This window comes from Aegilops tauschii, chromosome 5 (assembly GCF_002575655.3).
Source record: "Aegilops tauschii subsp. strangulata cultivar AL8/78 chromosome 5, Aet v6.0, whole genome shotgun sequence".
NCBI classification, from domain to species: domain Eukaryota; kingdom Viridiplantae; phylum Streptophyta; class Magnoliopsida; order Poales; family Poaceae; genus Aegilops; species Aegilops tauschii.
In genome coordinates, this window is record NC_053039.3 from 472089610 (window position 1) to 472115110 (window position 25501).

The window sequence follows — 25501 nt, forward strand, 5'->3', positions numbered from 1 at the left end:
CTGCTGCCTTTCTCTTGGCCCCCGCCCCCCGGCAATAGCAAGGGCCGACATGCCGATATACGTGCAAATTGAATGACACCAGCAGGGACGGGAGCACCTCCCCTCCCCACAAACCAACAAATTTTTGCATCGGCCGGTAGCCTTTACAGTGAGTAGATCTTTTTAGCAACACTCCATTTCCAAAAGAAAATAAATGTCAGTTACTTGCTTTTTTTTTTCTAAATAAAGCTGTTTTTATCGGACGTCTTTTTAGAAGAATTAGCGGAGGTTACTTAAATTATTTGTCAGACGTGCGCCTTTATTTATGTACGTAGACAAGACACAAACCGATGATTCTGCGTTTAATTCCAGAGCAAGATTTACTATAGTATGTTTACAAAAATCAAAATACTAGAAAGAAAGTACAAAATGAAAATCTGCACTTGATGAGGGAAAAGACAACTTGGTGGAGATATTTTTTTAAACGATTTTGGCATGTACTATTATATTTTACACTTGATATTTATAAAGGATTTTTATCACACGTAGATGTAATATCCATGTGAAAGCACAGTGACAGCTCAGTCCTCGCCGTGACATGCGAAGTTCAGCTTCAGCCGGACCATATCTTCCTGCCAATGAAGAAGATCTACTTTTATTATGCTTAATTTAACAAAACGAATATCATGCAATTTCTACGCTCCAATTACCATTTGTTTCTCCGAAGCGAATACTCCACGAGAAGTAACACTCTTCTGCCAGCACTAATACAAAAAGCTTAGAGACAAAAACAGAGAGGCCACTGGGGCATAAACAACGTGAGGAGCCCAACCACAGTCGCCCCAATATATACCGACGCCCCCTGTAAACCACAGCACCACCGCGTAGCCCGCCAACCAGAGCATCCCGCCCGCTCTCGCCTCGGTGTCGCCGCCGCCCATGGCCGTCGCCAAGAGCAAGGCAGGCAAGCACGCCGCCCCGCTGCTCGGCAAGTACGAGCTCGGCCGCCTCCTCGGCCGCGGCACCTTCGCCAAGGTCTACCACGCGCGCTCCCTCGTCGGCGGCGAGGCCGTGGCCATCAAGGTGCTCGACAAGCCGGAGCTGGCCGCCACGGCCGGCATGGACGCGCGCGTGCTCGGCGAGGTCTCCGCCATGCGCCGCCTCCGCCACCCCAACGTGCTGCGCCTCCACGAGGTGCTCGCCACGCGCTCCAAGGTCTACCTCGTCATGGAGCTCGCCCCCGGCGGCGACCTGCTCTCCAGGCTCGCCTCGCTCCCCAAGCGCCGCCTCCCCGAGCACGCCGCGCGCCGCGTCTTCCTCCAGCTCGTCTCCGCGCTCATCTACTGCCACGCGCGCGGCGTCTCCCACCGCGACGTCAAGCCGCAGAACGTCCTCATCGACGCCGACGGCAACCTCAAGGTCTGCGACTTCGGCCTCGCCGCGCTCCCGGAGTCCCACCGCGACGACGGACGCCTGCACACCGCCTGTGGGACGCCCGCCTTCGCCGCGCCCGAGGTGCTCCGCCGCAAGGCCTACGACGGCGTCAAGGCCGACGCATGGTCCTGCGGCGTCATCCTCTACGTCCTCCTCGCCGGCCGCCTGCCGTTCGACGACTCCAACATCGCCGAGATGTGCAGGAAGGCGCACCGCCGCGAGTACACGCTCCCGGAGTGGGTGTCCCAGCCGGCGCGCCGCCTCGTGAGCCGCCTGCTCGACCCCAACCCAGCCACCCGCCTCACGGTCGCCGAGCTCTCCAGCCACCCGTGGTTCAAACGGTCGCTCAGCCTCGACTCGCAGCTCGGCAGCCTCCTCGGCGGCGCGCCGGAGCGCGACCTCCTGTTCCAGGCCCCGCCGACGCTCAACGCGTTCGACATCATAAGCATGTCGCCGGGGCTCGACCTGTCGGGACTCTTCGGCGAGAACCGGCGGAGCCGGGAGAAGCGGTTCATGACGACGGCGACGCCGGAGCAGATGGTCGAGCAGCTCGGGCACTCGGGTGCAAAGCTCGGTTACTTCATGGTGGGCAAGAAAGGAGTAGAGCGGCTGCCACTAGGCGGCCTGTCGGGGCTCGTGGCCATGTCCATGGAGATGTCGGAGGTGGCGCCGCCCCTGATGCTCGTCGAGCTTCGGCTGGAAGCAGGCGACGACGAGGAGGTCCAGGCGTTCGGATGGGACGAGCTCAGGACGGAGCTTGGGGAGGTGGTCATGGCGTGGCATGGCTGCGAGGAATTGTGAGGAGGAGTTGGGGGATGTACATGTATGATCTGATGCCAGAAAGAGCTAACTAGGACTTTGTGGCAGATTGAAGGGGGTAGATTTGTTATTAGTTCATTCACTCTGATTTTGATGCTTGTGATTAGAAATTTTGTGCGAATGAATCTAGATTCTGTGTCTTTGTGGTGCTAGCCTGAAGGTCTGAATCTAATGATAATAACCTTGCCTGGTAATTGTGTCACTGCATGTACCAAATTGGAACCTAAATTAACACAATGACATAATTTTTGTCCTTGGTTGTTAGTCCATTCAATCAAAGTGATGTTTGCTTTGCAAGGAGATGCTAGGTTGTTAGTTGAACCATGATTTGTGATGCTTACTTCAACTTGAAGGCTTGAATCTAATGGTACTACATGGTAGCCTTAGCCCATAGGCGACATGATTCAGGTTGCAACATTGTCTGAACTCTCTGGAAGGTAGCCTACTTCTTTCCTTTAAAAACTCCACATGCATAATGCAGACCTGAGGGCTTTCCAAAGACAATTAGTGCCAATAAATTAGTGCCAGGACAGCTGCTACAAGGTGTTTCATTCGAGCACAATAAACTCTTCTTCCCTGGCAGGTACTCTACTCCGCTGAACGTCTGAACCATAAGAAAACTGCAGCTCTGCTGCCTGCAACTGTCCCTACGAATTATGCACACATAGCTGCTTACCCATTAATGACTACTGTAATTGTTTTCAGGATTTGGAAATTGAAAAGGACCAAGGAACGAATTCCCTGTCTTACCTCGCAACAATATCTCAGCGCGTTCTTGTTTGTTGTGCTGGTCGTTTTCCATGTCAGTTCCTTCATGTCTGTCCTTCAGTGGTGGCCTGATGATTGCCCAGATATGGAAGAGTCATCTGCGTCCGTCCGTTTGAAGCGCCAATGAATTTGCCTTGCTGAAGAATATGCCGTGATCGCTTTTCATGCCGCACAAGGTTGGCAGGATGATTGGAACCTGTCGACGAGTAAGCATCTCGGTAAAAGCAGTTTATTTTTTTGAGCAAAATCTCGGTAAAAGCAGTGGGAGTCGTGGTCAAACAGAAGCAATCGATTCCAATAACTGGCTCGTATACGCTATGGAAATGCCTGAATATCAGAACTGGAAATGGACACTAAAGGTTTTTATGCATGATCCTGTTTAGAAGTATAATTGGTGATTTATGTTAAGTGATTAGCACGCACATTCTAGTTTCCCAAACTCCTAATTTCTGTTAAGTGATTTGCGCGCACATTCTAGTTTCAGGAACTCCTAATTTGTGTCAAGTGATTAGCATCAATGGTAAACCTATTGCCGGTGTCAGTGGGCAGTAGTGAATGAGAAGTCAAAACAGGTTCAGAAAGCCTATGAGTTGATCGATGTCGACGAAAGCGAGTGGGTCAGATATCAGCGGGCGAAAAAGGAGAGACCTTGACATGGGCATCCTGGAATTAAGGTACTTGACAGTAGCTCAGGGACAAAACTATAAGTAACTTGCAATGCCAGCTTATCTCCTACAGTAGTTTATTCTCTGAAGCTACTGTAGTCGGAACAGGATCCTCTAACATTGAGAAGGGAAGTTAGAGAAGTTACAGTACCCTAACTTCCCTTCTTTCTATTCATATGATTAAGGTTAAAATGATTCAAATTAATTTGCAAATTGATGATCTACTGTGTACATTTATATAGTAACTACACACAAATAAATTGATGGTGAAATAAAATTAGTTTAAAACACAATAGTAAATAACCTGCTAACTACCTACTAACCTTCTCTAACTTTCCTTCTTCATTTTACACTAGGCTAACACTGTAGTACCATGACTTTCCTTCTCTATGTTAGAGGATCCGGTTCCACTATAGTCTGCAAGCTCTCCGGTCTAAACTGGTGAAAAGGGAGAACGAGGTATAGCATTTGAGTATGTGTGCTGGCCGACAAGGCCATGAGAAGAAAATAGGTGCAATGGAGCAGCTGCAGCATGAGCGAATAGAGAGGCGCATGCATACTGAAGTTGGTGTTTGACAATCTGCTGCCAATTCTGAATCGACAGACATTGCAAAGAGAAGCCAAAACAATCTTCTGTTCTTTTCATCTTTTTCTTGGTAGGCCTATCGTCATGAGTACTACTACCGTCAGCGGAGAGGAAAATGGAGAGGATTGGTGGCGATGATGAACACGTACGACGGCATATATTCCACAACAGTTTGGCACGTCTGCACCTGATAAATTACTCTCTCCATTGACAAATATAGGATTTTTACATATTTCAACAAGACTGCATTCGGACCAAACTAAGTGAAAAAACACACTAAAACATGTATATATCCATTCAATTCACAAAAAATTAAAACACCTTATATTTATGAATAGATGAAGTATACCTTTTAAATGAAGGATCGAGATGAACCCGACTTTATGTTAATATAAACTATAAAGCCAACAACCAATCAGGAATTGCAGCGACTAACATCATATAGACATGTTTATACAAAAAACCACCATATCGACATTAAAAAAACAGCCACAATAGTGTCGAGGAAACAACTACTCATAGAGAACAACACAAGGAAGCAAAATAGATACAATGTCAAGGCCTTGTTCACCCTGCTGACTACACCAGAGCGGAAAGGCGGTATCCCAAAGGGAGAGAGGCCATCGGAGAAAGATCTCACCTTTATTTGCTCCCAGTCGGCGAGATGTTGTCAAAGTGGCATATATCTACACGACTGAAGAAAGCCTCTCCCCTCTCGCCCAGGATCGAAGGGTGTTGCACTGCCGGCAAGGCAGAACCACTCAGCCGAGAGCCCGCATGAACACTGGATAGATTGCCAGGTTTCCAAAACGCCATGCACGCACCAAGAAAACAAACCACGAACACCGCCGCCTCCCGCAACACATATCACACAGAAGACATAAGCATTAGAATGAGGTCGACGAGAGCTGAAAAGATAGTTCAACAATGCCACCAAGACTGGTTGGAGCTCTTCAAGACCATTGGATCATCACCACCCTTGAAAATCTCATTTGAAGTTAAAAAAAATTCTAAGAATTCACATGCATTCATATTGATGTATAGTACATGTGTGTAAAATTTGAAGATGAAACACATTATGGTGACAGCTACACAAAAAAGGAGAAAATCATGATTTTAAAATGGTGGACAGTACACACACTGTTCACTATAAAAATGCGCAAATTTGTCTTTTTGTGTAGTTGTCACCATAATGTAGACTTTACACACATGTAAAACACATCAATATAAACGCGTGTTATTTTTTTCAGATTTTTTGAATCTTAAAAATATGATACTCAATTTTTTCAAAAAAAAAGTGCCATGGAGCTCGTCCTCCAAAATGCCCTACTCTGCACATGCAACATTTTTTGCGAGCACCTTACTTAAAAAAAACTGCAAGAGGATGTAGTCATCCCAATCACAGAAGAACAGTTGCAGCATTGGTTTTAGGGGAAAGAACAATTGCACAAATGTTGGGTATCTGATCAGAGATAGCCATTGGACTGAAACCCAGAAGATCAATCCTAATGGTTAGCCGGCTATTGCGAGACAGCGGCCTCTTTGACCTAGCCAGCCGCCCCTCCAAAAAGCTAGGGTACTCTGCCTCCCGCCGGCGCCGGCGCCGGTCCGTCCCGTCTCCGATGGCCTTAGGCCATGGAGGCGGAGCGGATCTCGCCCCTTGCCGGTGGGAGGGCTCCGTTTTTAGATCTTTTTTCGAGTTTTGTTAGGGTTTGTGTCCTGCTCAGGAAGGCGAGACGGCGGCGGCTCCCTGAAGATGGAATAAAGGTCTCCCCGCCTAGCCCCCGTTCCGGTGATGCGTCCAGCATCATTGGTGGGCGTGTGGAGTTGTGTCTCCGGCTGATCTGTCTTTGGTGGATTTGCTCGGATCTGTTCGTCGTTCGTCTTCGTTCGTGTGTCTTCAGGTTGGATCCTTTTAATCTACACTCTTCATCTACGGCGGTTGCTGTTCAGGTGCGTTGGTTCTATGGGGCCTTAGCACGACGACTTCCTGACTGTCTACTACAACAAAGTTTGCCCGGCTCCAATGAGGGAGGGGCGATGGCAGTGGCGCGCCTTCGGCTCGCTTCAGTGCTTGTAGTCGTCGCTAGGTGGTCTACGGATTTGGATGTAATTTTTATTATTTCTAGTGTTCGTTGTACTACCATGATTGAAGATGAATAGATTGGAAGTTTTTCCCGCAAAAAAGAAAAGAAACCCAGAAGATCAGTGATGTTCTTCTTTTTGCAGCAGAAAATCAGTGATGTTTATTTCTCGCCTGCTCGCACAAAACAATTATAGCCATTGTCAGTGGCCCAATCATATGGGCCGGACCATATGACGGCCCATGTGCATCGAACAATCGTCGAGGCACGAGACAAGCACGTGCTAACGCAGAAACCACAGAACGCTATCCCATCAGAAAAATCTCCGCGACTCCTCCCATTTCCTATCACTCCGGCGAGCGAGCGGCAGCCATGGTGATTGCTCCAGTCGCGACCTACTCCTCCTCCCGAGCGCCACCGCCGGCGAGGAGCACGGCGTACCGAGCGCGCCTCGCCGCAGCCGGGCTCTCCTCGAGGGCGTCCTCCTTCGCCGCGGGCAGCGGGCTCGCCGTGGCGGCGGCTTCCGTGGCGGTGGCCGCGCGGCCCAGGCGGACGGGGGCGGGGGGCGGCGCGCTCGGGTGCAAGTGCCTGTTCGGGCTCGGCGTGCCGGAGATGGTCGTCATCGCCGGCGTCGCCGCGCTGCTGTTCGGGCCGAAGCAGCTCCCCGAGATCGGCCGCAGCGTCGGCAAGACCGTCAAGAGCTTCCAGCAGGTACGGAATTGGACCCTAAATTAGTAAAGATAGCGTGTATCCGTCTGTAAAATAGCGAAATTGGATGAAACCCTGGCACTGGCAGTATAGCAAAGTCGTGTAAGGAAAGGCAACTGAAAAACCAGTACTCGACTTCTAGATGCCTAATTCAGGTAGTTAAATCACTGAAATATTTGAGCTTATGGGAATATGGGACATGCTTTGTGCCTATTGGCTGAGGTAGGATTTTGGCACTATTCATGTGCTGCTATCTGATATTGATATAGGAGCACTTTATTTATTGTATAAACTGTAAATGGGTATTCGTGGTAGCTTCCGTGCTATATTACTTTCAAATGTAACCGTGAGTGGGTTTCCATGTATGTGTTCTGTCCTTTCAATCATTTTAACATGAACTGAACTAGCTCTAGCATTTTCATTGGGCATAAGCATGTCAATCAGGGAATATGGGTTGATGTGAGAAACTTATCGATTAAGACGGGGTAGTTTGGGAATATTTGAAGCTTTAAGCTTGATCACTATGTCCATTTTGATTGTGCCAACAGGCAAGCTTGAGCTTGTCTGCACGGTTTGCAGTTATCAGATTAAGTTATCAAGGAATTCAGTCGGTGGATACATATGCATATATGCCTTAGTAGATGATATTGGTCTCTGTTCATGCTGTCGTTTGCTTCACAATGCGTATGCGTGGTTGTCCCATTCCTTTTAGTTTGTGCAACCATGCTGATTTGTGCTTGCACTTGCTGATGCATGGGCCAGCATGAGTGTGAGTCTCGGATCTGGGGTCGACTCTAGTGCGCTTTTCATTTGCCCGTGAAGCAATGGGGATATGGGAGACATATTGGAGAGAAATAGAGAGTTATGCTAAATACATGGCTAGGCAGAAGGTCTGCACTGCACACACTTGATTTCCTTACCTGTCAAGTGATATAACTATTATACACTTCTCTGTAGGCAGACCATTCAATTCCAGTTTACGACTTGTTTCCTTACCTGTCTGTCTATCTAAATCCATTCTCAGGCAGCCAAGGAATTCGAAACAGAACTGAAGAAAGAACCTGAGGAAGGCGGCGACCAGCCTCCACCCACAACCCCCACCGCGGTCAGCAGCAGCGACGATGAAGAGAAAAAGGAGCTAGAGGCATCGAGTAGGAAAGAGAGCACATGAGGACCAGGCCAACCATCGCGAACTAGAAGAGTAAAGTTGTGTATGTAAAAACATCGTGATGTTCTAGCACATTGCTCCCTGTTTTTGTTCTTCTTGCAGGCCATGCAGCAATATTGTTTGTAACCGGCGAAAATGTGTCCCCCCTGAAATACCATGTTGCTAATGTATGAGTTTAATTGTGTACATCAATGTATGAGGTTACTTTTGTACATCTCTGCTGTTTTTCCTGTCGAAATTATGGAGTATTGGTACATCAGTTTGGAATAGAGCTGTGAAGAATTGTGCCTGACATTGCTAGCCCAGTTGGATTTGTGGTAGTGAGGATGTGCCAGAATTTTAGTCTGAGACACTAGAGGGTGGGCCCGCATTGTCAGACACTATAGCCGAACGTTTTGGGCCCCAGCAGCAGAGAAAGAAGAAGCGGGGGCAACTTTCCCCCGGCAATAAACTCGCGAGGCCACACTCTCGAGAGTGAGAAGGAAAGCAAAATCCGAAATTATCGCCATGGCTCTCCTCGCCGTCGCGTCCCCGCTCAAAACCCTAAACCCTACCTTGAGCCCCAGCCCAAGCCCCAGCCGCCGCCGCGGTCTCCTCCTCGGCTCCTCCCATCTCCGCCTGCCGCCGCTGCTCTCGCGGAGCGGCCGCCTCCGCTGCTCGGCCGGCTACGGCGATGCCGCCGCGCCGCAGCAGGCGGCTCCGACGACGCAGCGGCCGGACGAGATCCCGTGGAGCAGGGAGCTCTGCAACTCGGTGCGGCTCATAGGGACGGTGGGCACCGACATCGAGCTGCGCCAGCTCCCCAGCGGCGCCTCCGTCGCGCGGGGGCGCATTGCCGTCTGGAAGTCGGCCACCGAGACCACCTGGTAAATAATTTCGGCATTGGCTGAGCCTGAGCTGTGCTAGCTCGTGATTACAGCTCGAGTGGATGCCGTTAACGTGTTTGGCCGTGTTTATTAGTGTAACTAGCATGGTTGTTCATGGATGCCGCCAAATGTTCGGCACTATGCAGAGGGGAGCAATTTAGTGCTGATGTAGATATGGAGATGTTACAAATTACTAATAGAACAAACATGCGCTATGTGCGGTTCCTTGCCATAGATTGATGCCTCAGTTTAAAGGGACTTTAGTCGGGGCAGGAAAAGTTGAAGTATGCTTCTTCCTTGGGGTTATTAGCTAGCTATAAGAGTTATGCACCAAGATTCAGAAATATGTTATCAACTAATGTGCTGTGGACATCTTCTGCAAGAATCATTCACAGATTAAGCATGAAACTGAGAGCAAGGTCCAGATTAAGCATGAAGTCAAGAGTATGATTAACATGTTAGTTAAGCCTGAAACTCCACTTTGCATTATGCAATAATTGTTTCCCTTTGTCTAATGAGTTTGCTAACCCAAAACTAAAGTTTTTTGCATGGCTCAAGCAAAATTAGGAACCATACCTCTTTGTTGCTATGTAAGTCATGCAGTCATGCTATATCGTCTTCTCGTCACATGTTAAATAATGTATTAGATGATTGTCCATTACATTCTTTAATATGAATTAGTATTCATAAGTGTTTAATGGGGCGGTGCTTGTAGGGTAACTCTTGCATTTTGGGACGACTTGGCTGTTATGGCCTCTGAGCATGTAAAACAAGGAGACCGAATATTTGTTTCTGGACGGCTTGTATCAGATACTGTTGAGGAGGGGCCTGAGAAGCGGCAGGTTTACTACAAGGTACATCTCTGCAAATAATTTGTAATTGACTTAACATGTTTTCTTTTCATGCTGTTGTCATCACTGCTCTTTCTCGTGGTTATGAACAGTATCATATATTTTTGCAGGTTGTCGTTCAACAGTTCAACTTCATTGAGTCCTTCCAACCTGTGCGGTTATATTCAGAGTCAAGCCAGGATGGTATGGATTTAACTCGAGCTGGCTTACTTATATCTTCATTTCGTATTGTAAAACTACTGCTTCTCTTCTCACTTGTTTATACTTCTGTCTTATGGTTATTTATTTGTCTGTTTGCGATATTTACTTTCAGTAGACAGCAGTACTGTAATTGTTTGCATTTTGTATTGCTCACATTTCCTTCAAACTGGCTATGTTCAATGTCTAATCATTCTGGGGCTTGGATATTGTTCTGTAGTCTTCAAAGTCATGTGTGATAGGCCCCTTTATTTAAGGTCTGTATTTAAAGTGTTACCCTGTGCACCTTTTAGAAGATAGCAAGTTACTTTTGAAAGATTGCAGGGAAGGTTGTGAGAAGTTATCTCATGTAGCCAAATTTATCATGGGTTTTAGTGCCAAAATTTGCAACACAAGATAAGTACTCTTTCTTGCTTGATTGTCAGACATTTGCGCACCGAGTTGCATCAAGTTTCATGGATATTTTCAACCGGGTATTTTTGGTTCGAAACAACATCTTTCCTGTATATATATAGCCCGGTCTTAATTCTTAAGAGGCTCTAGTCCAGTGATACACATAACTGGATGCTAGGTAGCTGTATATTGATGTAAGAAAATATATTGAAAAATAGTAAAGGTTGACACTTGGTTGTGAATTAAAGGTGGAAAGCATGGAGATTATGTTGGTAATGATTCTACCTCTGGTTCAACTGAGAATAAAAAGGGAGATTACATGAGTTCCTCCTCTCGTTCAACTGAAGCACTGTGGCAAGCATTCTTCGCTAATCCTCTTGACTGGTGGGATAACAGGAAAGATAAGGTGACATCTCCTTCTTTTATTCCTTTTTGGGGCATTTAGAATTTTAGATGCATTGACGTATATTGTTTTCTCTGTGTTAATGTCTGTCTTTGTATGTAAACCACCTACACATTTTAGGAGTGTTTATCCAATAGCAAATGACTGAGCGCAAAACATGGAGTACGCTGTTAAGGCCCTATTTTGATTGAAGGAATTTCATAGGAATTTTGGAGGATTCCAATCCATATGAATTTTTCCAAGCCCTTTGGATCTCATAGGAATGGGTTTACCAAATTACTATGGAATCCAGTCCTATAACCTCCTAAAAAGCACCAACACGGAGACGGCAACACGGTGATACGCATACGGGGACGCGGGATACAGCATTTTCCAAAAACAGCCATTCGGGGATACGGCGAGTATATATAAAATAAAACGAAAAATATGCCATGTAATATAGAGTTAAGACACAAAATTTAATGAGAAATTGAGATAATATCAGAATACTACCCCCATTAAGGCCTCGTTTGATGGAAGAGGTTTGAAGAGGATTACAGGGGAATATCCTTGCAGGGCCCAAAATCCCCAGAAAACCCTATCAGCCCATTTGATTCTCAGGGATTAAACTGGCCAAACCACTCCAATCCCCGCCAACCCCACCCGACCCACGCGGCTCAACAACCATATCGGGGATACGGCGGGTATTTCCTTCTTTTTTTAATATCGGAATCATGGGATACTGCAGGATACGTGTATCCTGGTGTATCTTGGCATGTCGCCGTATCCCGCCTGGGACGGCTAGTTGGCAGTTTCTGCTGTATAGGTGCTTGCTAGATACCCTCCATTCCATAGGAATCTAAACATAAGCTCAAACCTCATTTTATTTTTCCTTTGAGAAGTCCAATGCACTTACACCCTATCTCTCTCCACTCTCTCCTAAATCCTGTAAAATTCCTGTGTTCATTTCCTGTACATCATTCAAAGACGCATAAAATTCATGTGTTTTGAAATCCTGTAGGAGTTCATAGTACATGACATCTCATTCCTACCTTTATTTCCTATTCCTACATTTCTAAATTCCTACAATCCAAAGAAGCCTGCGAACCTTAGTGGCATAGTAACATTCTAACTATACATTGCATGTGATTTGACGTTAATTTGACTATTTTTATCAGGAGTTTATGTTTTTCCAATTCCCGTGAAGTGTGAACCGAACGCTCAAGTTGACATAATTTCTGTTTACCAGTCCTCTGTTTTGCACATGCATTCCTATCCTATTCCTGTGCTTTTAGAATCCTGCGAACCAAAGGGGCCCTAAACATCTTAAACCACCAAAGAAATGCTGAAATAGTTGAGAGCCAGAGAGGAGTATTGGAGTGTAGCCAACATGGAAAAAAAACGGCAAGATGCCGTATGTAGCCGAGAAACTTAAAATAAAATAAAAGGTCTCTTTAATGTTATTTTTTCATTTGTACCAAGAATCAGGGCTTGTCTTTCCCTTCGGACAAGAAGACTGGGCATGGCTTCCGAAATTTGAGAAGAGTGCCCGCCCCCCTCCTTAGTGTTCTGCACGCCTTATATATTCTGTGCCAACTTAATTAACATAAGTACTGTGGTAATATTGCTGTGCAATCGAATTTTAATGGGTTATGCCTTATCACTTGTGTCAGTCATGATTATAAGGCACCGCCTAAGTGTTGCTTCAGTGCTGAGGTGCCCTAGGGTGGTAAGGTGTTGCCTCTGCCTTAGACATCTAGCGTATGGCGGCCTCATTGAAGTGTCTGCCGCCTCCAGGGGTCTCTCCCGCTTCATGTTCCTCGATGTGGCTGACCCTGGGGCTTGGAAATGACGATCCTGCCACCTCCTGCACTCCGGCGAGTGTCCTGTCGTTGTGTGTGCTTCCAGTCACCTTCCCCTCCTCGATCAAATCTGCTGTTCTTGTGAGGATGAATAGTGGTTGCAGTGAGGGAGAAGGGTCAAGGGTGGGGTTGTGAGGAGAATGGATGAGTGTGAGGGTTATGTGCTTGTATGAGGAGGAAAGGGAGCAGAAGATGTGTGGTGGTTGTGCTGAGGGAGAACGGAGGGACAGCGGAATTAGGCCATAGGAGGAGTATAGTGCTACTACTTGGGCTTTTGGGCCATGGGGAAGTGCATAACTAAAGGGCCATTGTTCATTCTTTCTATTTTTCATTGTAATATACTCCCTCCGTCCCAAAATAAGTGTCACTGATTTAGTACAAAAGTTATACTTAATCAACGACACTTATTTTGGGACGGAGGGAGCATGTACCCACTGTTCTGTTCCTGTAATATCTAAGGCACCGCCTTGCCACGCCTTAACTGTTTAAATGTTAAGGCAGGGCTTAGGGGCCTCACCTTGCCTTACCGCCTTAAAAACTATGGTTCAGTGTTATATGCTCACAGAGAATTGTCAAAGTCATTCATCTTGAATTTGGAAAAAGATCAATAACAAATGGAAGTAAAATGTGATTCATCACCATCCATGTTTTTAAGGTTTCCATAAGGCGACACTTAGACACTGCTTAGGCTGTAAGGTGCCCTGGCAGCGTCCTAGCATTTCTTCTGCCTTAGGAGCTTAAGTGGCAAGGCGGTGGTTGATCACGTTATGGCTGCTGCCTAAAAAACCTTGGTTGCCATGATATGTATAGTACACCATACTTTTCAAATGTGTGGTCAAACTGTGATATAGTTTTGTTCGATGTGCTTTAGGGTTCGCCAGCGATATAATTTGCTGGGGAACAAGACCCATAAATCCAGGGGGCATGGGCCAGAGGGGAGGACTGTGAGCTGCCACCATTGCTTTTCGTCTTAGCTATCACCACTGCTGTTGCACCTCTTCATTGCTGAAGCTATTGCTGTTGGTGCACTGCTGTGGTTGCTGCCACGTCAATAGCTCTGTTCACTGATCGCTGGACATGAGAGAGGGAAAGGATGAGATCCGGTCATGTACGCTAGCATTGAGCTAGCCAAGGGAGCTATTGGACTGAGAGAGGAGAAAGATTATGATCACTGATGAGATAAACAAAATGATGTGACCCGGTGGATGGGTTGTCTTCCTCCTGTTCTTATCTCCACTCACTTGGATCCCCGCCATATATTCTCTCTCCTCTACTGGCATTAGGAGTAACAAAGTAGAAATTTCATGTGGATTGTTTTTTTTATCCTTTTCTCCCAATTTACATGTAGTTCATAATTTATTAGTTTCCCCTCTCCATGCTACAAGATATTGTATTGCATTGGACAGCGACTAGTTTTAGTTTGGTCTAATTATATAATTAGAATCTCCAAATAGCTCTGACTTTTCTTTTCCTCATAATAACTTGCAAAAATGATTCATCATGTTAGGTTGTGAAATTCATGCCATCTTCCTTTCCTAGCCTCCACCCCACAAGCTTTATTATAGCAGCTGGTTGCATTTTCATTCTTGTATTCATTTGCTTGCACCAATGATTTGGCCATCATACGTATTCTCTGAAGAAATATATGCCCCCTCCCCCTAACCCATACAATGATGACTAATGATTTTACGTGCGTGTCAGCAGAAGAACCCAAGGTATCCAGACTTCAAGCACAAGAGCACCGGCGAAGCGCTGTGGGTCGAGGGGAGGAACAACCCCAACTGGGTCGTCTCCCAGCTGGCGGTCTTGGACTCGAGGATGGGTTCCCTGCAGGACAAGCAGAGGAAACCAGTCTCCTACATGTACGCCGACGACTTCATGACATCTGATGCCAGCGACTAAGCTCTGCCATAGGTGGGAGGAAGCTTCTGATCCCCCAAGCATCCAGCTCCAGCATCGTATCATGTACTAGAAAGGTGCGTTAGTTGCGCCATGTCATCGGCGCGTCTCGGTTTTTGTTGTACATAGGTAGGCTCCGGAAGCTTTATTATTAGTCCATGTGTTCTACGTCGGTGGTAGTGACAAATTGTGAACATGACTATGTACGAGAAGCTCGATCGTCCGCACATCAGTTGATGCGTTCCAGCAGTAAGAGTCCCGTCCAATCAGATGGCTAACAAGAGTTTGCCGAATCTGTCCCCGAATATTGCAACTTGTGCTAGGAATATGTATCTCACTGTTGAGGGGCGCACATCGAACCAGCAGGATACACGTCGATACTCTGATGCTGCTGGCCAGATTTGCACCGAAAAATATGTCGACCAGACAGTGATGATTTGCACCGAAAATTTTGTCGACCAGACGGCTATTCTCTTCCTCTCTCTTTTCTGATGAAGGGCACACGTGCCTACCGTTTCTCCAGGCACCATCCACTCCAGCAGCCAAGCCATCGCACCATCCCAGAAGGCACAAGGGGGGTGTACTGACTTCGTTTTCTCCTGTATCTTAAATTCTTAATAAAATTAAGATGGCTAATTTGGTCTTGGGATGTGGATGAAGACCCCAATCTTTCCGGTAAAAAAATAGGGAGAAAAGGCCATAAAGACCATCCCAGAAGGCACAAAGGGTGGCTTCGATTTCTTTTATGCTTCTATAAAGATGGTTGCAGCCAGTTTATGTAATTTTCTCTTGAGAAGTGGGATAAAGAGCTTACTCTTTCCTTCGGCAAAAAAGAAAGAAGAAGAAGATGAAGACCTCACTCGATTTATTGATCGATGCCGGTGGCGTGGACGCTTGGATCCAGCGCTCATGTGCACCACATGCGCGCTGTCCGCCCACGGATCGACCGGCGCATGTGTTGACAGCAAAATGCAGGCCGGTTTGCATGGGCCGTGTGTGTTACTCGCTTGACCAGTCTTGTGAATCTCTCTCTCTCTCTCTCTCTCTCTCTCTCTCTCTCTCTCTCTCTCTCGTTTGACTGAGCTGCTGTCTACAATAGGTATTTTGGATCGAGTAATCGGCCATGAATGAGGCCGCGATCGAATTTTGATCTCATCAGCGGCACATGGTCCCGTTTCAAGTCAACGTCTCTGGTAACATGGCTAAAGATTCGGATGGAACTAGTGTCATTAGGTCTAAGATTCAAAAGAGCCTCCACGGTTCGCAAGATTCTAAAACACAGGAATGTGAATGTGATGTTAGAAACTCTAGAATCTTAACAGGATTGAAAACCATGTCGGAACGGAATTGGCACTATGGCGTTTTTTTTACATAGCATATGAACTCTCGAATGGAAATTTCGATTTGGTATCGGATGAGAGGTGGCTCACAAGTAACATCTACGTATCAGGTTTCTAGTCCTACATATCAATCTGTAGGTGATATCCAAAAGGTTTCTTATCCAATCTATCAATTTCTCTAAGCATATTGAAATCATACACAATATGTTTGCAATTCCTTCGATCAAAGATGCCCTAAAATGTTGCAGTGATACAAAAGAAACCAAATGTTTTGCATCTGTGTTTGCAGTCTTAGCTAAACAAGTGGAAGATCCATCCAATTTGGTTGTACCATATACAGCAGATCAAAACATTGTCGAAATGCTCGATCGTCGCATATACCACTGTCCACCGCACCTTAACATCATTGGACTCGAACTGAGAACGCATAAACAAGTGGTGCTCACAAACAACAACCAACATAATTGCGTTGATGATAAAGTGACTATGACAACTTGAATACAAAAGCACATGCCAAGGGGAAACCGGAAGGAAAGCCCCCCAGCAAAAACATGCATGATGATAAGTGATCAACAATCAATATAACTGTTTCGTTTGTACAAACACATGGAGAGTTTAACCCAAATCTCCACATCTCCTTTGTGCTTCTAAAAAGGCCTACTTCAAGGACCCAAACAAAGGGCACACATCCATGTGTGCTCTCTGATGCACCAAGCTCATCCCTTTTGGCTTGGTGATCGAACCCAGATCGAAGAACAAAAAGTATAAGCCGTAAAAAAAAAAAAAAGAGCCCATGATATCATCTTTGCTTCTCAGATCTTCATTATTTGGATCCCAGGCCTGTGGCTTCGGATCTCTTGATGATCCTCAACTTCTTGCATGTGCCGCTGAACATACTGCAAAAACGCAAGAACAGAGATCATAAGTCACTGCTTCACAAAATGATCTTTAAGATGAAGAAGTGATCAAATGGATCAACACTTACTCGAAGGGCACATCTCCGACAAGCATGAGGTCGCCGTCCTTGTCCTCGTAGGTGATGGCGTACTCGGCCGGGTTCGCGCCGCCGTTGGAAGCGCCGCCGTCTGCCCCGGAGAAGCAGACGAACATGGCCTCCAGGGCCTCCCTGAGCTCCCGGTAGCCCTTGTACATCCTCATGTCGACCTTCCTTAGGTAGGGCGCTCCGTCCATACTCACTTTGACGAAGGAGCCGTTGGTGCTCGCCGGCGCCGCTGCGGACGGCGTGTTGTTGCTGCTGGCCTCGTCTGCTTTCTTCGCCTTGCTCTTGCTCGCCGCCGCCTGGAAGCAGCTCTTCCGGTACGACCTCACCGGCGGCCACCCGACAACTTGTGCCCTGCGAGAGTTGAGAGAAAGCATGCATGTAAGAACCCTGGCCTTGGACTTGGAGGAAGAAGAATAAGGTAGTGAGCCCGGAGGCTGAAGGGGTTGGGCTGGTACTCACTTGGCCACGGGGGGTGCGGTCTCGACGTCGTCGGACCTGTCGGCCTCATCGGAGGCGGTGGCCTCGAAGGCGTCCAGGGTGCGCTTCCTGCCTCTGGGAGTCGCCGGCGGCGACATCACCGAGGTGATCTTGTGTGGCTTGTCGTCGGTGCCGGGGAGGCCCAGCCTGAGCTCGGTGGCCATGAGGAGGCTGTCGGTAGCTTCCATTTCCAGTGGACGTACGTGCGAAGATGCTTGGTGCTTGCTTGGTCTAGCGAACTTTGCAAGTACGTTTGGATGCGATGTGAATGACGAGATGTGATAGCTCTGGCTCGGTGAGAGGAGAAGACGATGTGTGTGTTGCTTGCGTTGGCTTGGCAAGGGTAGGGTTGGCGCCCATGTTTTATAGGCGGCGAAGGGCATCGCGAGTAAGTAAGTTGGCATAGAGCCAGCGCGCATGGGCTGACAATGACATACGCGGACACGTAGGTGCATCGATCGATCGATCGAGCGCAGCGCACGGCGGGGGCTGGGTGTGGTGTGGCTAGGCTGGGGTGTCGGGGTGGCTGGGGCGCAGCGTGCCGGGTCGGCCGGCGACAGCGCGGGCCCGGGCGCGGGCGCGGGCGGGGCGGGCGGCGCACGACCGTCCGGGATCCCTCGGTCCACGGGCTACACGGCGCGGCAGGCCATGTGCCGATGCCGATGTGCGTCGCCGCCGGCTGGCTGTGCCGATCGGCCTGGCTGTACGATAGTATACTATACTAGCTTGATAGATGCTGATGGAGTATTGTATCTCCCAGTTGTTTAGCTACATACCTAAACAAAACAAAACAATCGAGAGCTGGACTGACTGATTGATTGATTATCCTACTAGCTAATTCGGATGGGTGGATGCGTACGCGGTTTTCCGGGTCTCGGGGCGGATATTGTATTCCGTGGGGCACATGGCATGTCTAACGGGCTGTCTGCCCCGTCCATCGCACAACGCAACGGGTTTCAGTTCGATCCGTTACGTAAGTGTGGGTAGCTGAGCACTCAGGCTGGAAGCTTCTGAGCGGCGATCGGGAATCGGGAATTGGGACGGCATGGGCGGCGATCGCAACCCGGCACCCCTGTAACCCGGCCGGATGGGCCGATGAATCATGCATGTATGGTATGGAGCGATGATATATGATGATATCATGGACTTTCATCCGGAATGGAGTGAAATAGAATAGAAAACGGGTGGGGTGGGGTGCGAGTTAGAATGATTATCGATTAGCTAGCAAGGCGCCATGATCGGGGATACTGGGGAGCATCCCTCGCGCATTCGGCGCTGCTTCCTTTCGGCCCTATCCATCATGTTACGTACGCTACGTTTATTGGATGGAGAGCGATGCGTCCCGGGATATATGGGCGCCCTGTCCCTCCCCCCTTTGCTTTACGATCAGATCCTTGCACAGTTGCACCCCATGCAATCAATCCCTTTCTCTTCTTTTCATCTCCGTTCTATTCTAGTAGTGTGGATCATCCAGTTACATGTAGCTACGTGTGCCGAATCGACAAAGTTCTGTGCCATGACAAACTTCTGATCGTGTGAAGAACCGTGGGAAAAAGTGAGTGACCACTAGACTAGTCGTCGTGTACCCAACACTCAGGCCACCATACCACAAGATGATTTGGTAATATATACTACCCGACGGCATGAGGTGCACGCATGAGTTCCTCTCTTTCTCCTTCTCTACTACGTCAACCATTCATGCATTTTCACCTCCTCGCTTTGGGAGAAAATCTTACCGTGCAGAGAGCTGTGTAGTGAAACGGGCCAATGGGGTAAGTGGTACTAGTGCTTAACCAACTTTTCTCCATATATGGATCGATCGTATCTCTTCCCACTCCTACCGGCCATCTCCCGCGTCCGGCGCCCTATTACAAAACGAGATACTGCTCTTGAGCGAATCCCTTTTGGTTGTTCTTGCTTCTTTTTGGTTGGGTCAGTGCCCAACAGCGCCTAGTGGGAGTTGTTTGTTTCGAAATCTTCACACAAAGTATGTGTATCCTGTTGCGGTACTATGCTTGCTCCCTAACCTGAGTGGAGGGCTTAGTTTTTGTGTGTGGCATGTACCAGATGGTCCCCCTCTGGAAAGAGATTTGCCGAGCTGAAATGAGGTATCATGGGAGGTGGGGCTCGTAGGGTTTGCACTTGGACTTGGAGGAGGCGACCTTTTGGAAGTCTAGTTTACTTGATACTAGGCAGTGCTAATGTATTTTGAGCATTCTAGAAAGGTAGTAAAGTGCATGGGTGCATGCTTTCAGGAACAAGCAACCTGGCTTTGTCCAGTGGGTCAAATCTCCATGTAAAATATTTCTCGAGTTCTTCGTTGAATTTATCTCTTTTTTTCTTGGGTGAACTCTGTGTGATTTCTATATAATTTTGGTCAAGTACTTCATTCATCATCAACTGTTCACAGTTTACATTGCAATAGAAAACGCTTGAATCACTTGACAACTTAATTATTAAAGCTGTTTATTATTGTATGCTTCTTTGCTAAAAGCGACGGAGTGGATACATATTTGTTGCTACGAACGATCAAAGAAGGATACGTGAGATGCATCGAAATGAAGGTCATTGATTATCTAAGCACTATAGAAAGCTAAAGTTCATGGGGGCTTAGCTTTGAGGATCCAGCAAACTTTGTCATGTAGGTCAAATCTCCATTTATAATATTTTGTCTAGTCTTTTCTTTACCTTTTCAAGATTTGTCTTCTAGGTCAAATCTCCCCTATAATATTTTCTCCAGTTATTTCCTTTAATATTTGTTCATGTTGAACTTTGAAGTTAATTGATTGCCTTGCATAATTATGGACTTTATATTTCAGTCATAATTAACAACAATATACTCATTCCAGTGTTTTAGTATATGTGCTATTCATGGAAATACTACCAATCACCAAAACTACTTATTGACACTTTCTCATCTCGGCCAAAGTGCACTAATGTTGGGACCTCCGGGTCCCTAGGGTCTAGGGACCAGGTCCCCGAAGTCTAGGCTTTCTCTCTGGATACTCTGGGTCCCCAGGCCATCTGACTCCCGGGCCCCCGGGGTCCCCCACCTCGTCATGACACTAGTGCAGAACCGGCCTTTATCACCGGTTCGTAAGGGCCTTTAGTGCCGGTTCTGCAACCGGCACTATGGAGTGGAGACTAAAGGCCCCCCTTTAGTACCGGTTTGGCACGAACCGGCGCTAACGTGCCACCACGTGGCACGAGCCAGGCCCGGGTGCGTGTAGGACATTAGTACCGGTTGGTAACACCAACCGGTACTAAATGTTTGGGTGTGTTTTGTTTTTAATTTTTATTTTTCCTTTAGTTTTGTGTTTTCAATTTAATTTAGTGATTGTTTTACATTATAATGAGTTGTTAAATCATTAGGTGAAAGTACCGTAGATTAGTTTCGACTGGATGCATGTGGATCCTAGCTAAGTGATCAAGTATATGCCATATCCATATTACTTAGATCACTTATATGGATATGGCATACACTTGATCACTTAGCTAGGATCCATCCAGTTGAAACTAATATGCGGTTTCTTTCATAAATGATATAATAACTCATCATCATCATCATCATCATCATCATGATCATATTAATATAAAAACTCTTGCATCATATCATCACCAACAACAGTATATACTAGCTAGCAAAGATATCATCGAGTTCAACATGGTCATGATACTATAAGCGTTCATAACACCACAAAAGCAAATCACTCTTTGAGATTAAGTTCAGGACGAAGAACACGGACACGCATGAGAGGACAACAAGTACTAAGAGCATGATAACTAGCTAAATCACTCCTGCTGCTCTCTCTCAGGTAAAATAGCATAGAACATGTATAGCTCTCCTGATTCATCATATTGGAGCATGCAGATGAACCTGTCTCCTAATCGTGGGCCGCGCTTCTGATTGCTGCCCCCTAGTACTTCTCTGCGATCGTTAACAATTTTGCTCTAATCTTTCACTATTAAGCATTCATCGCTTTCAGAAATCCTGAATGCACTCATGTGCACTGTAGGATATCTTGGCCGTAAGCTAACAATTGACATGCGACCTTTAGTCTCGATCCACTGAGGCACAACTGTCATCGGGAGTCCCTGTTGAAGAACATCGTATAGTAATTAATATACTTAGCAATGAAAGTTTAGCTTGAAAAATAATGTATGCAAAAGATGCACTGAGGACTAATAGTAAAAATCTTACCATCTTTCCTAAATACATGTGACCGTAGTTCAATACGATCACTATTGGTCGCACGTTTTGAGTACTAAGATTTTCAAATTCAGGAAAATGATTTCTCTTAACAGCATCAAGATCCTCAAGCCATGAAACATAATGACTTACCTCCTCGCAGTTTAGTTCAGCTCCGGGACAGTAGTAGGTCCTGTCTACCAAGCGCCGGACATGTTTGCTTGAATGGAAATAAGCTGTCAATAGAAATTAGTTGTCAACTATTTTTAAATAAACAATATCAAAGACATAAATATGGTTGAGAAACTCACATAATGGTAGAACTGGAGGCGTCTGCACATCAACCCAGATGTCCCTATTACCTTCAATATCATCTTCCGGACGAATATCAAAGGTGATAACCATATCAGGCTCAAATGCATAAGCCTTGCATAGTGCTTGCCAAATTTTGCATTCAAAATAGGTGTACGTGTCTGCATTGTATAATTTGACGTTGAAAGTATAACCAGCATGCTCGGTCTTCAGGTAAACTCTCTTTACCTCCATAGTTTCCATAGCACTGAAACCTATCTTATCCAAGACAAAAATTCTTGCATGGCAGGGGATGCGCTAGTAGAATAGTGAAAATTTAAAATTATAAGTTGAAGCAAATGAAGCATATATAAGTCATGCTTAATTACGAAAAAAGACTTGTCGTTGTGACTTACTGTATCCACTTCGAATGTCTCATCCAGCTTGATGCTGAAGCGCCTATCATCAACAAGGAAATTTCTGTCGCACAGGCCGCGCTGGTCTTCACAGAATTCACACTTAATGAAATCTTTTTCGTCGTCAGACGACATTTCCTATGTTCATATAGGTGAAACATTAAACACTTACTAGTTCTATTAATTCAACTAATTCAACTAATTCAACTACTTCTATTAGTTTAACTAGTTCTATTAATTCAACTAATTCAACTAAGCATTTAATAAAAATAAACGTGTTCTATTAATTTTCTTACTAAAATAAAGTAGCTAGTTCCATATAGTAATATTTTGATTAGATCATCAAATCTCAGATATCTAAATTTTCTTACTAAAAATAAACTAGTCCTATTAATTCAACTAAGAATTTACTAAAAATAAACTAGTTCTATTAATTCAACTAAGAATTTACTAAAAATAAACTAGTTCTATTAATTTTCTTACTAAAATATATAAAGTAGCTATATATATAGTAATATTTTAATTAGATCATCAAATCTCATATACCTAAATTTTCTTACTAAAAATAAACTAGTTCTACTAATTCAACTAGTTCAACTAAGCATTATTAAAAATAAACTAGTTATATTAATTCAACTAGTTTAAATAATCTCATATACCTAAATTTTCTTACTAAAAATAAACTTGTTCTATTAATTTTCATACTAAAAATAAACTAGTTATATTAATTCAACTAGTTCAAATCTCATATATATACCTAATTAATATCTAGCTAATTCATCAAAAATTGACATTAATATTTAACATCTTTTCCATATAATTCATCTAACATCAACATTCTAACATTCTTATCTACGTAATTTATCTAACATTAATCTAAACAACAGAAAACATAAAATAAGTAAAAACAATATGTGTGTGTGTGTGTGTGTCTTTGTGTGTGTGTATGTGTGTGTATGTGTGTGTGTGTGTGTGTACGAGCGGGGGGCGGCGGCATACGGGCGACGGCGCGAGACGGCGATGCGACGGGGACGGCACGACGACGAGCGGCAGGCCGGGGGCGCGGCGCGATCGAGACGGCGACGTGGTAACGGGGCGGCGGCGACGGGCGGCGGGGGCGACGGCGGTGACGGCGACGACGGGCGGTGAGGGCGACGGCGGTGACGGCAACGACGGGCGGGGAGGGCGACGGCGGTGACGGCGACGACGGGCGGCGGGGGCGACGGCGCGCGGCGGGGGCGGCGAGGGCGGCGGCGATGTCGCGCAAAGTAGTTGGAGAAGAAGTGGTGGTCGATGAAACTGAATTTTTCGTAAGTGCCATATATATAGGAGGGGCCTTTAGTACCAGTTGGAGCCACCAACCGGTACCAAAGGCCAATTTTCGCCAGGCCAAGGGGCGGGAAACTGCCCCTTTAGTACCGGTTCGTGGCTCCAACCGGTACTAAAGGCCCCTCTTTAGTACCAGTTGGAGCCACGACTCGGTACTAAAGGTGTGCGCTGGCGCATGAGTGGTGCGGGCAAGTTTAGTCCCACCTCGCTAGCCGAGGGGCGCCCGCACCAGTTTAAAAGCCTCGGCGCGGCTGCTGTCTCGAACTCCTCTCTATAGCAGGTTTCTGGGCCAAACTTTAGCGCGCTGCCCGTTGAGCCTTCTAGCCCTGTATTTGCAAACCCTAGGGTTGGCAGGCCTAGCGGGCAGCGCCCCAACAATTTTTTATATAATTTTCTTTTATTTATTTCTGAGTAATTTTTTTGCTGTATTTAGTTTCTTTGTGAATATAAAAAAAATTATATAGTTTTTTTTCTTTTCTGCATTATTTATTTTCTGCTATTCATTTTGTAGTGATTTTCAATTTCACCGTCATTTAGCTCCCTAAACAAATCGGTAAATGACTGAAAAACAGCAAATGATGTCAGAACGTGTTGGAAATTGATGACGTCGCTTTGAATGATGCATACTGAACGCAAAAATAGGCTGGAGTTCAAATAAGTTTAAAAAACATTGAAGTGCCCGTGTAACAGATGAGTTCTCGTCCGAAACCCTGATACTCCGAAAGAGATTGTCCAGTTTGTACACGAGGTGCGTCCAGTTTTCGCCGTGACTCTCTCTACTCTTTTGCACATGCTATGCGGGCGAAATGATGATACCATGCCAAGTTCCAACATTTTCAGAGTTCATTTTGTAGTGATTTTCAATTTCACCGTCATTTAGCTCTCTAAACAAATCGGTAAATGACTGAAAAACAGCAAATGATGTCAGAATGTGTTGGAAATTGATGCGTCGCTTTGAATGATGCATACTGAATGCAAAAATAGGCTGAAGTTCAAATGACTGAAAAACAACAAATGATGTCAGAACGTGTTGGAAATTGATGGCGTCGCTTTGAATGGTGTGTACGGAACGCAAAAAAGTCTAGAGTTGTAATAAGTTTAAAAAAATTAAGTGCCCATGTAACAGATGAGTTCTCGTCAGAAACCCTGATACTTCGAAAGAGATTGTCCAGTTTGTACACGAAGTGCGTCCAGTTTTTGCCGTAACACAAGAAGTCCGGAGTTGTAATAAGTTATTAAAGATAAAAAAAGAGGCACAATGCTCGTTAATTAGCTTCAAGCCTTTCGGAATAGTGCAAACTGCACTGCACATAGCTCCGTGCAGTCTACACTATTCCTCAAGGCTTAAAGCTAAGCAACGTGCAGATGAGCATTGCGCCTCTCCTTCATCGTCTCTGCACTCAGGGCTTATAAACCGCTCCTAGTGCCTCTCTCTTCGCGAGGTGGGACTAAAAAACTGTTGGGGAACGTAGCAGAAATTCAAAATTTTCTACGCATCACCAAGATCAATCTATGGAGTAATCTAGCAACGAGGGGAAGGGGAGTGCATCTACATACCATTGTAGATCGCGATGCGGAAGCGTTGCCAGAACGCGGATGAGGGAGTCGTACTCGTAGCGATTCAGATCGCGGTTAATTCCGATCTAAGCACCGAAGAACGGTGCCTCCGCGTTCAACACACGTGCAGCCCGGTGACGTCTCCCACGCCTTGATCCAGCAAGGAGAGAGGGAGAGGTTGGGGAAGACTCCATCCAGCAGCAGCACGACGACGTGGTGGTGATGGAGGAGCGTGGC

At 46.1% G+C, this 25501-nt stretch overlaps 3 protein-coding genes across 4 annotated transcripts; 2 read left to right on the forward strand and 1 right to left on the reverse strand.

Moving 5' to 3' along the window:
• The first annotated feature begins 833 nt into the window (after positions 1-833).
• LOC109787382 (CBL-interacting protein kinase 7) lies at positions 834-8423 on the forward strand. The gene is made up of 3 exons (XM_020345943.4): positions 834-2210; positions 6884-7046; positions 8068-8423. Exons 1-3 carry the CDS (start codon positions 919-921, stop codon positions 8212-8214), a joined length of 1602 nt encoding a protein of 533 aa, XP_020201532.1. The 5' UTR covers positions 834-918; the 3' UTR covers positions 8215-8423.
• A 218-nt stretch (positions 8424-8641) lies between these two features.
• On the forward strand, positions 8642-14915 carry LOC109787381 (protein OSB1, mitochondrial). 2 transcript variants are annotated; one of them, XM_020345942.4, is made up of 5 exons: positions 8642-9077; positions 9793-9931; positions 10039-10111; positions 10768-10925; positions 14468-14915. In XM_020345942.4, the coding sequence occupies exons 1-5, from the start codon at positions 8719-8721 to the stop codon at positions 14663-14665; spliced, it is 927 nt and encodes a 308-aa protein (XP_020201531.1). In that variant the 5' UTR covers positions 8642-8718; the 3' UTR covers positions 14666-14915. The 2 variants fall into 2 exon arrangements, with proteins under 2 accessions (XP_020201531.1, XP_040246798.1); XM_040390864.3 differs by lacking the exon at positions 10768-10925 and having other exon boundaries at positions 8673-9077.
• Positions 14916-16561: 1646 nt separating this feature from the next.
• Positions 16562-17827, reverse strand: LOC109787380 (auxin-responsive protein IAA12). The gene is made up of 3 exons (XM_020345941.4): positions 17465-17827; positions 16988-17356; positions 16562-16898 (listed from the first exon to the last, which is right to left on the reverse strand). The coding sequence occupies exons 1-3, from the start codon at positions 17668-17670 to the stop codon at positions 16826-16828; spliced, it is 648 nt and encodes a 215-aa protein (XP_020201530.1). The 5' UTR covers positions 17671-17827; the 3' UTR covers positions 16562-16825.
• Between the last annotated feature and the right edge of the window lie 7674 nt (positions 17828-25501).

Coding starts and splice junctions, on each gene's coding strand:
- LOC109787382 (XM_020345943.4), top strand. CDS start 919: ATGGCCGTCGCCAAGAGCAAGGCAGGCAAGCACGCCGCCCCGCTGCTC. Junction 2,211..6,883: donor TGGCATGGCTGCGAGGAATT/GTGAGGAGGAGT, acceptor CGCGCGGCCCAG/GCGGACGGGGGCGGGGGGCG. Junction 7,047..8,067: donor CCGTCAAGAGCTTCCAGCAG/GTACGGAATTGG, acceptor ATCCATTCTCAG/GCAGCCAAGGAATTCGAAAC.
- LOC109787381 (XM_020345942.4), top strand. CDS start 8,719: ATGGCTCTCCTCGCCGTCGCGTCCCCGCTCAAAACCCTAAACCCTACC. Junction 9,078..9,792: donor TCGGCCACCGAGACCACCTG/GTAAATAATTTC, acceptor CGGTGCTTGTAG/GGTAACTCTTGCATTTTGGG. Junction 9,932..10,038: donor AGCGGCAGGTTTACTACAAG/GTACATCTCTGC, acceptor ATATTTTTGCAG/GTTGTCGTTCAACAGTTCAA.
- LOC109787380 (XM_020345941.4), bottom strand. CDS start 17,670: ATGGAAGCTACCGACAGCCTCCTCATGGCCACCGAGCTCAGGCTGGGC. Junction 17,357..17,464: donor ACCGCACCCCCCGTGGCCAA/GTGAGTACCAGC, acceptor CAACTCTCGCAG/GGCACAAGTTGTCGGGTGGC. Junction 16,899..16,987: donor GTCGGAGATGTGCCCTTCGA/GTAAGTGTTGAT, acceptor GCGTTTTTGCAG/TATGTTCAGCGGCACATGCA.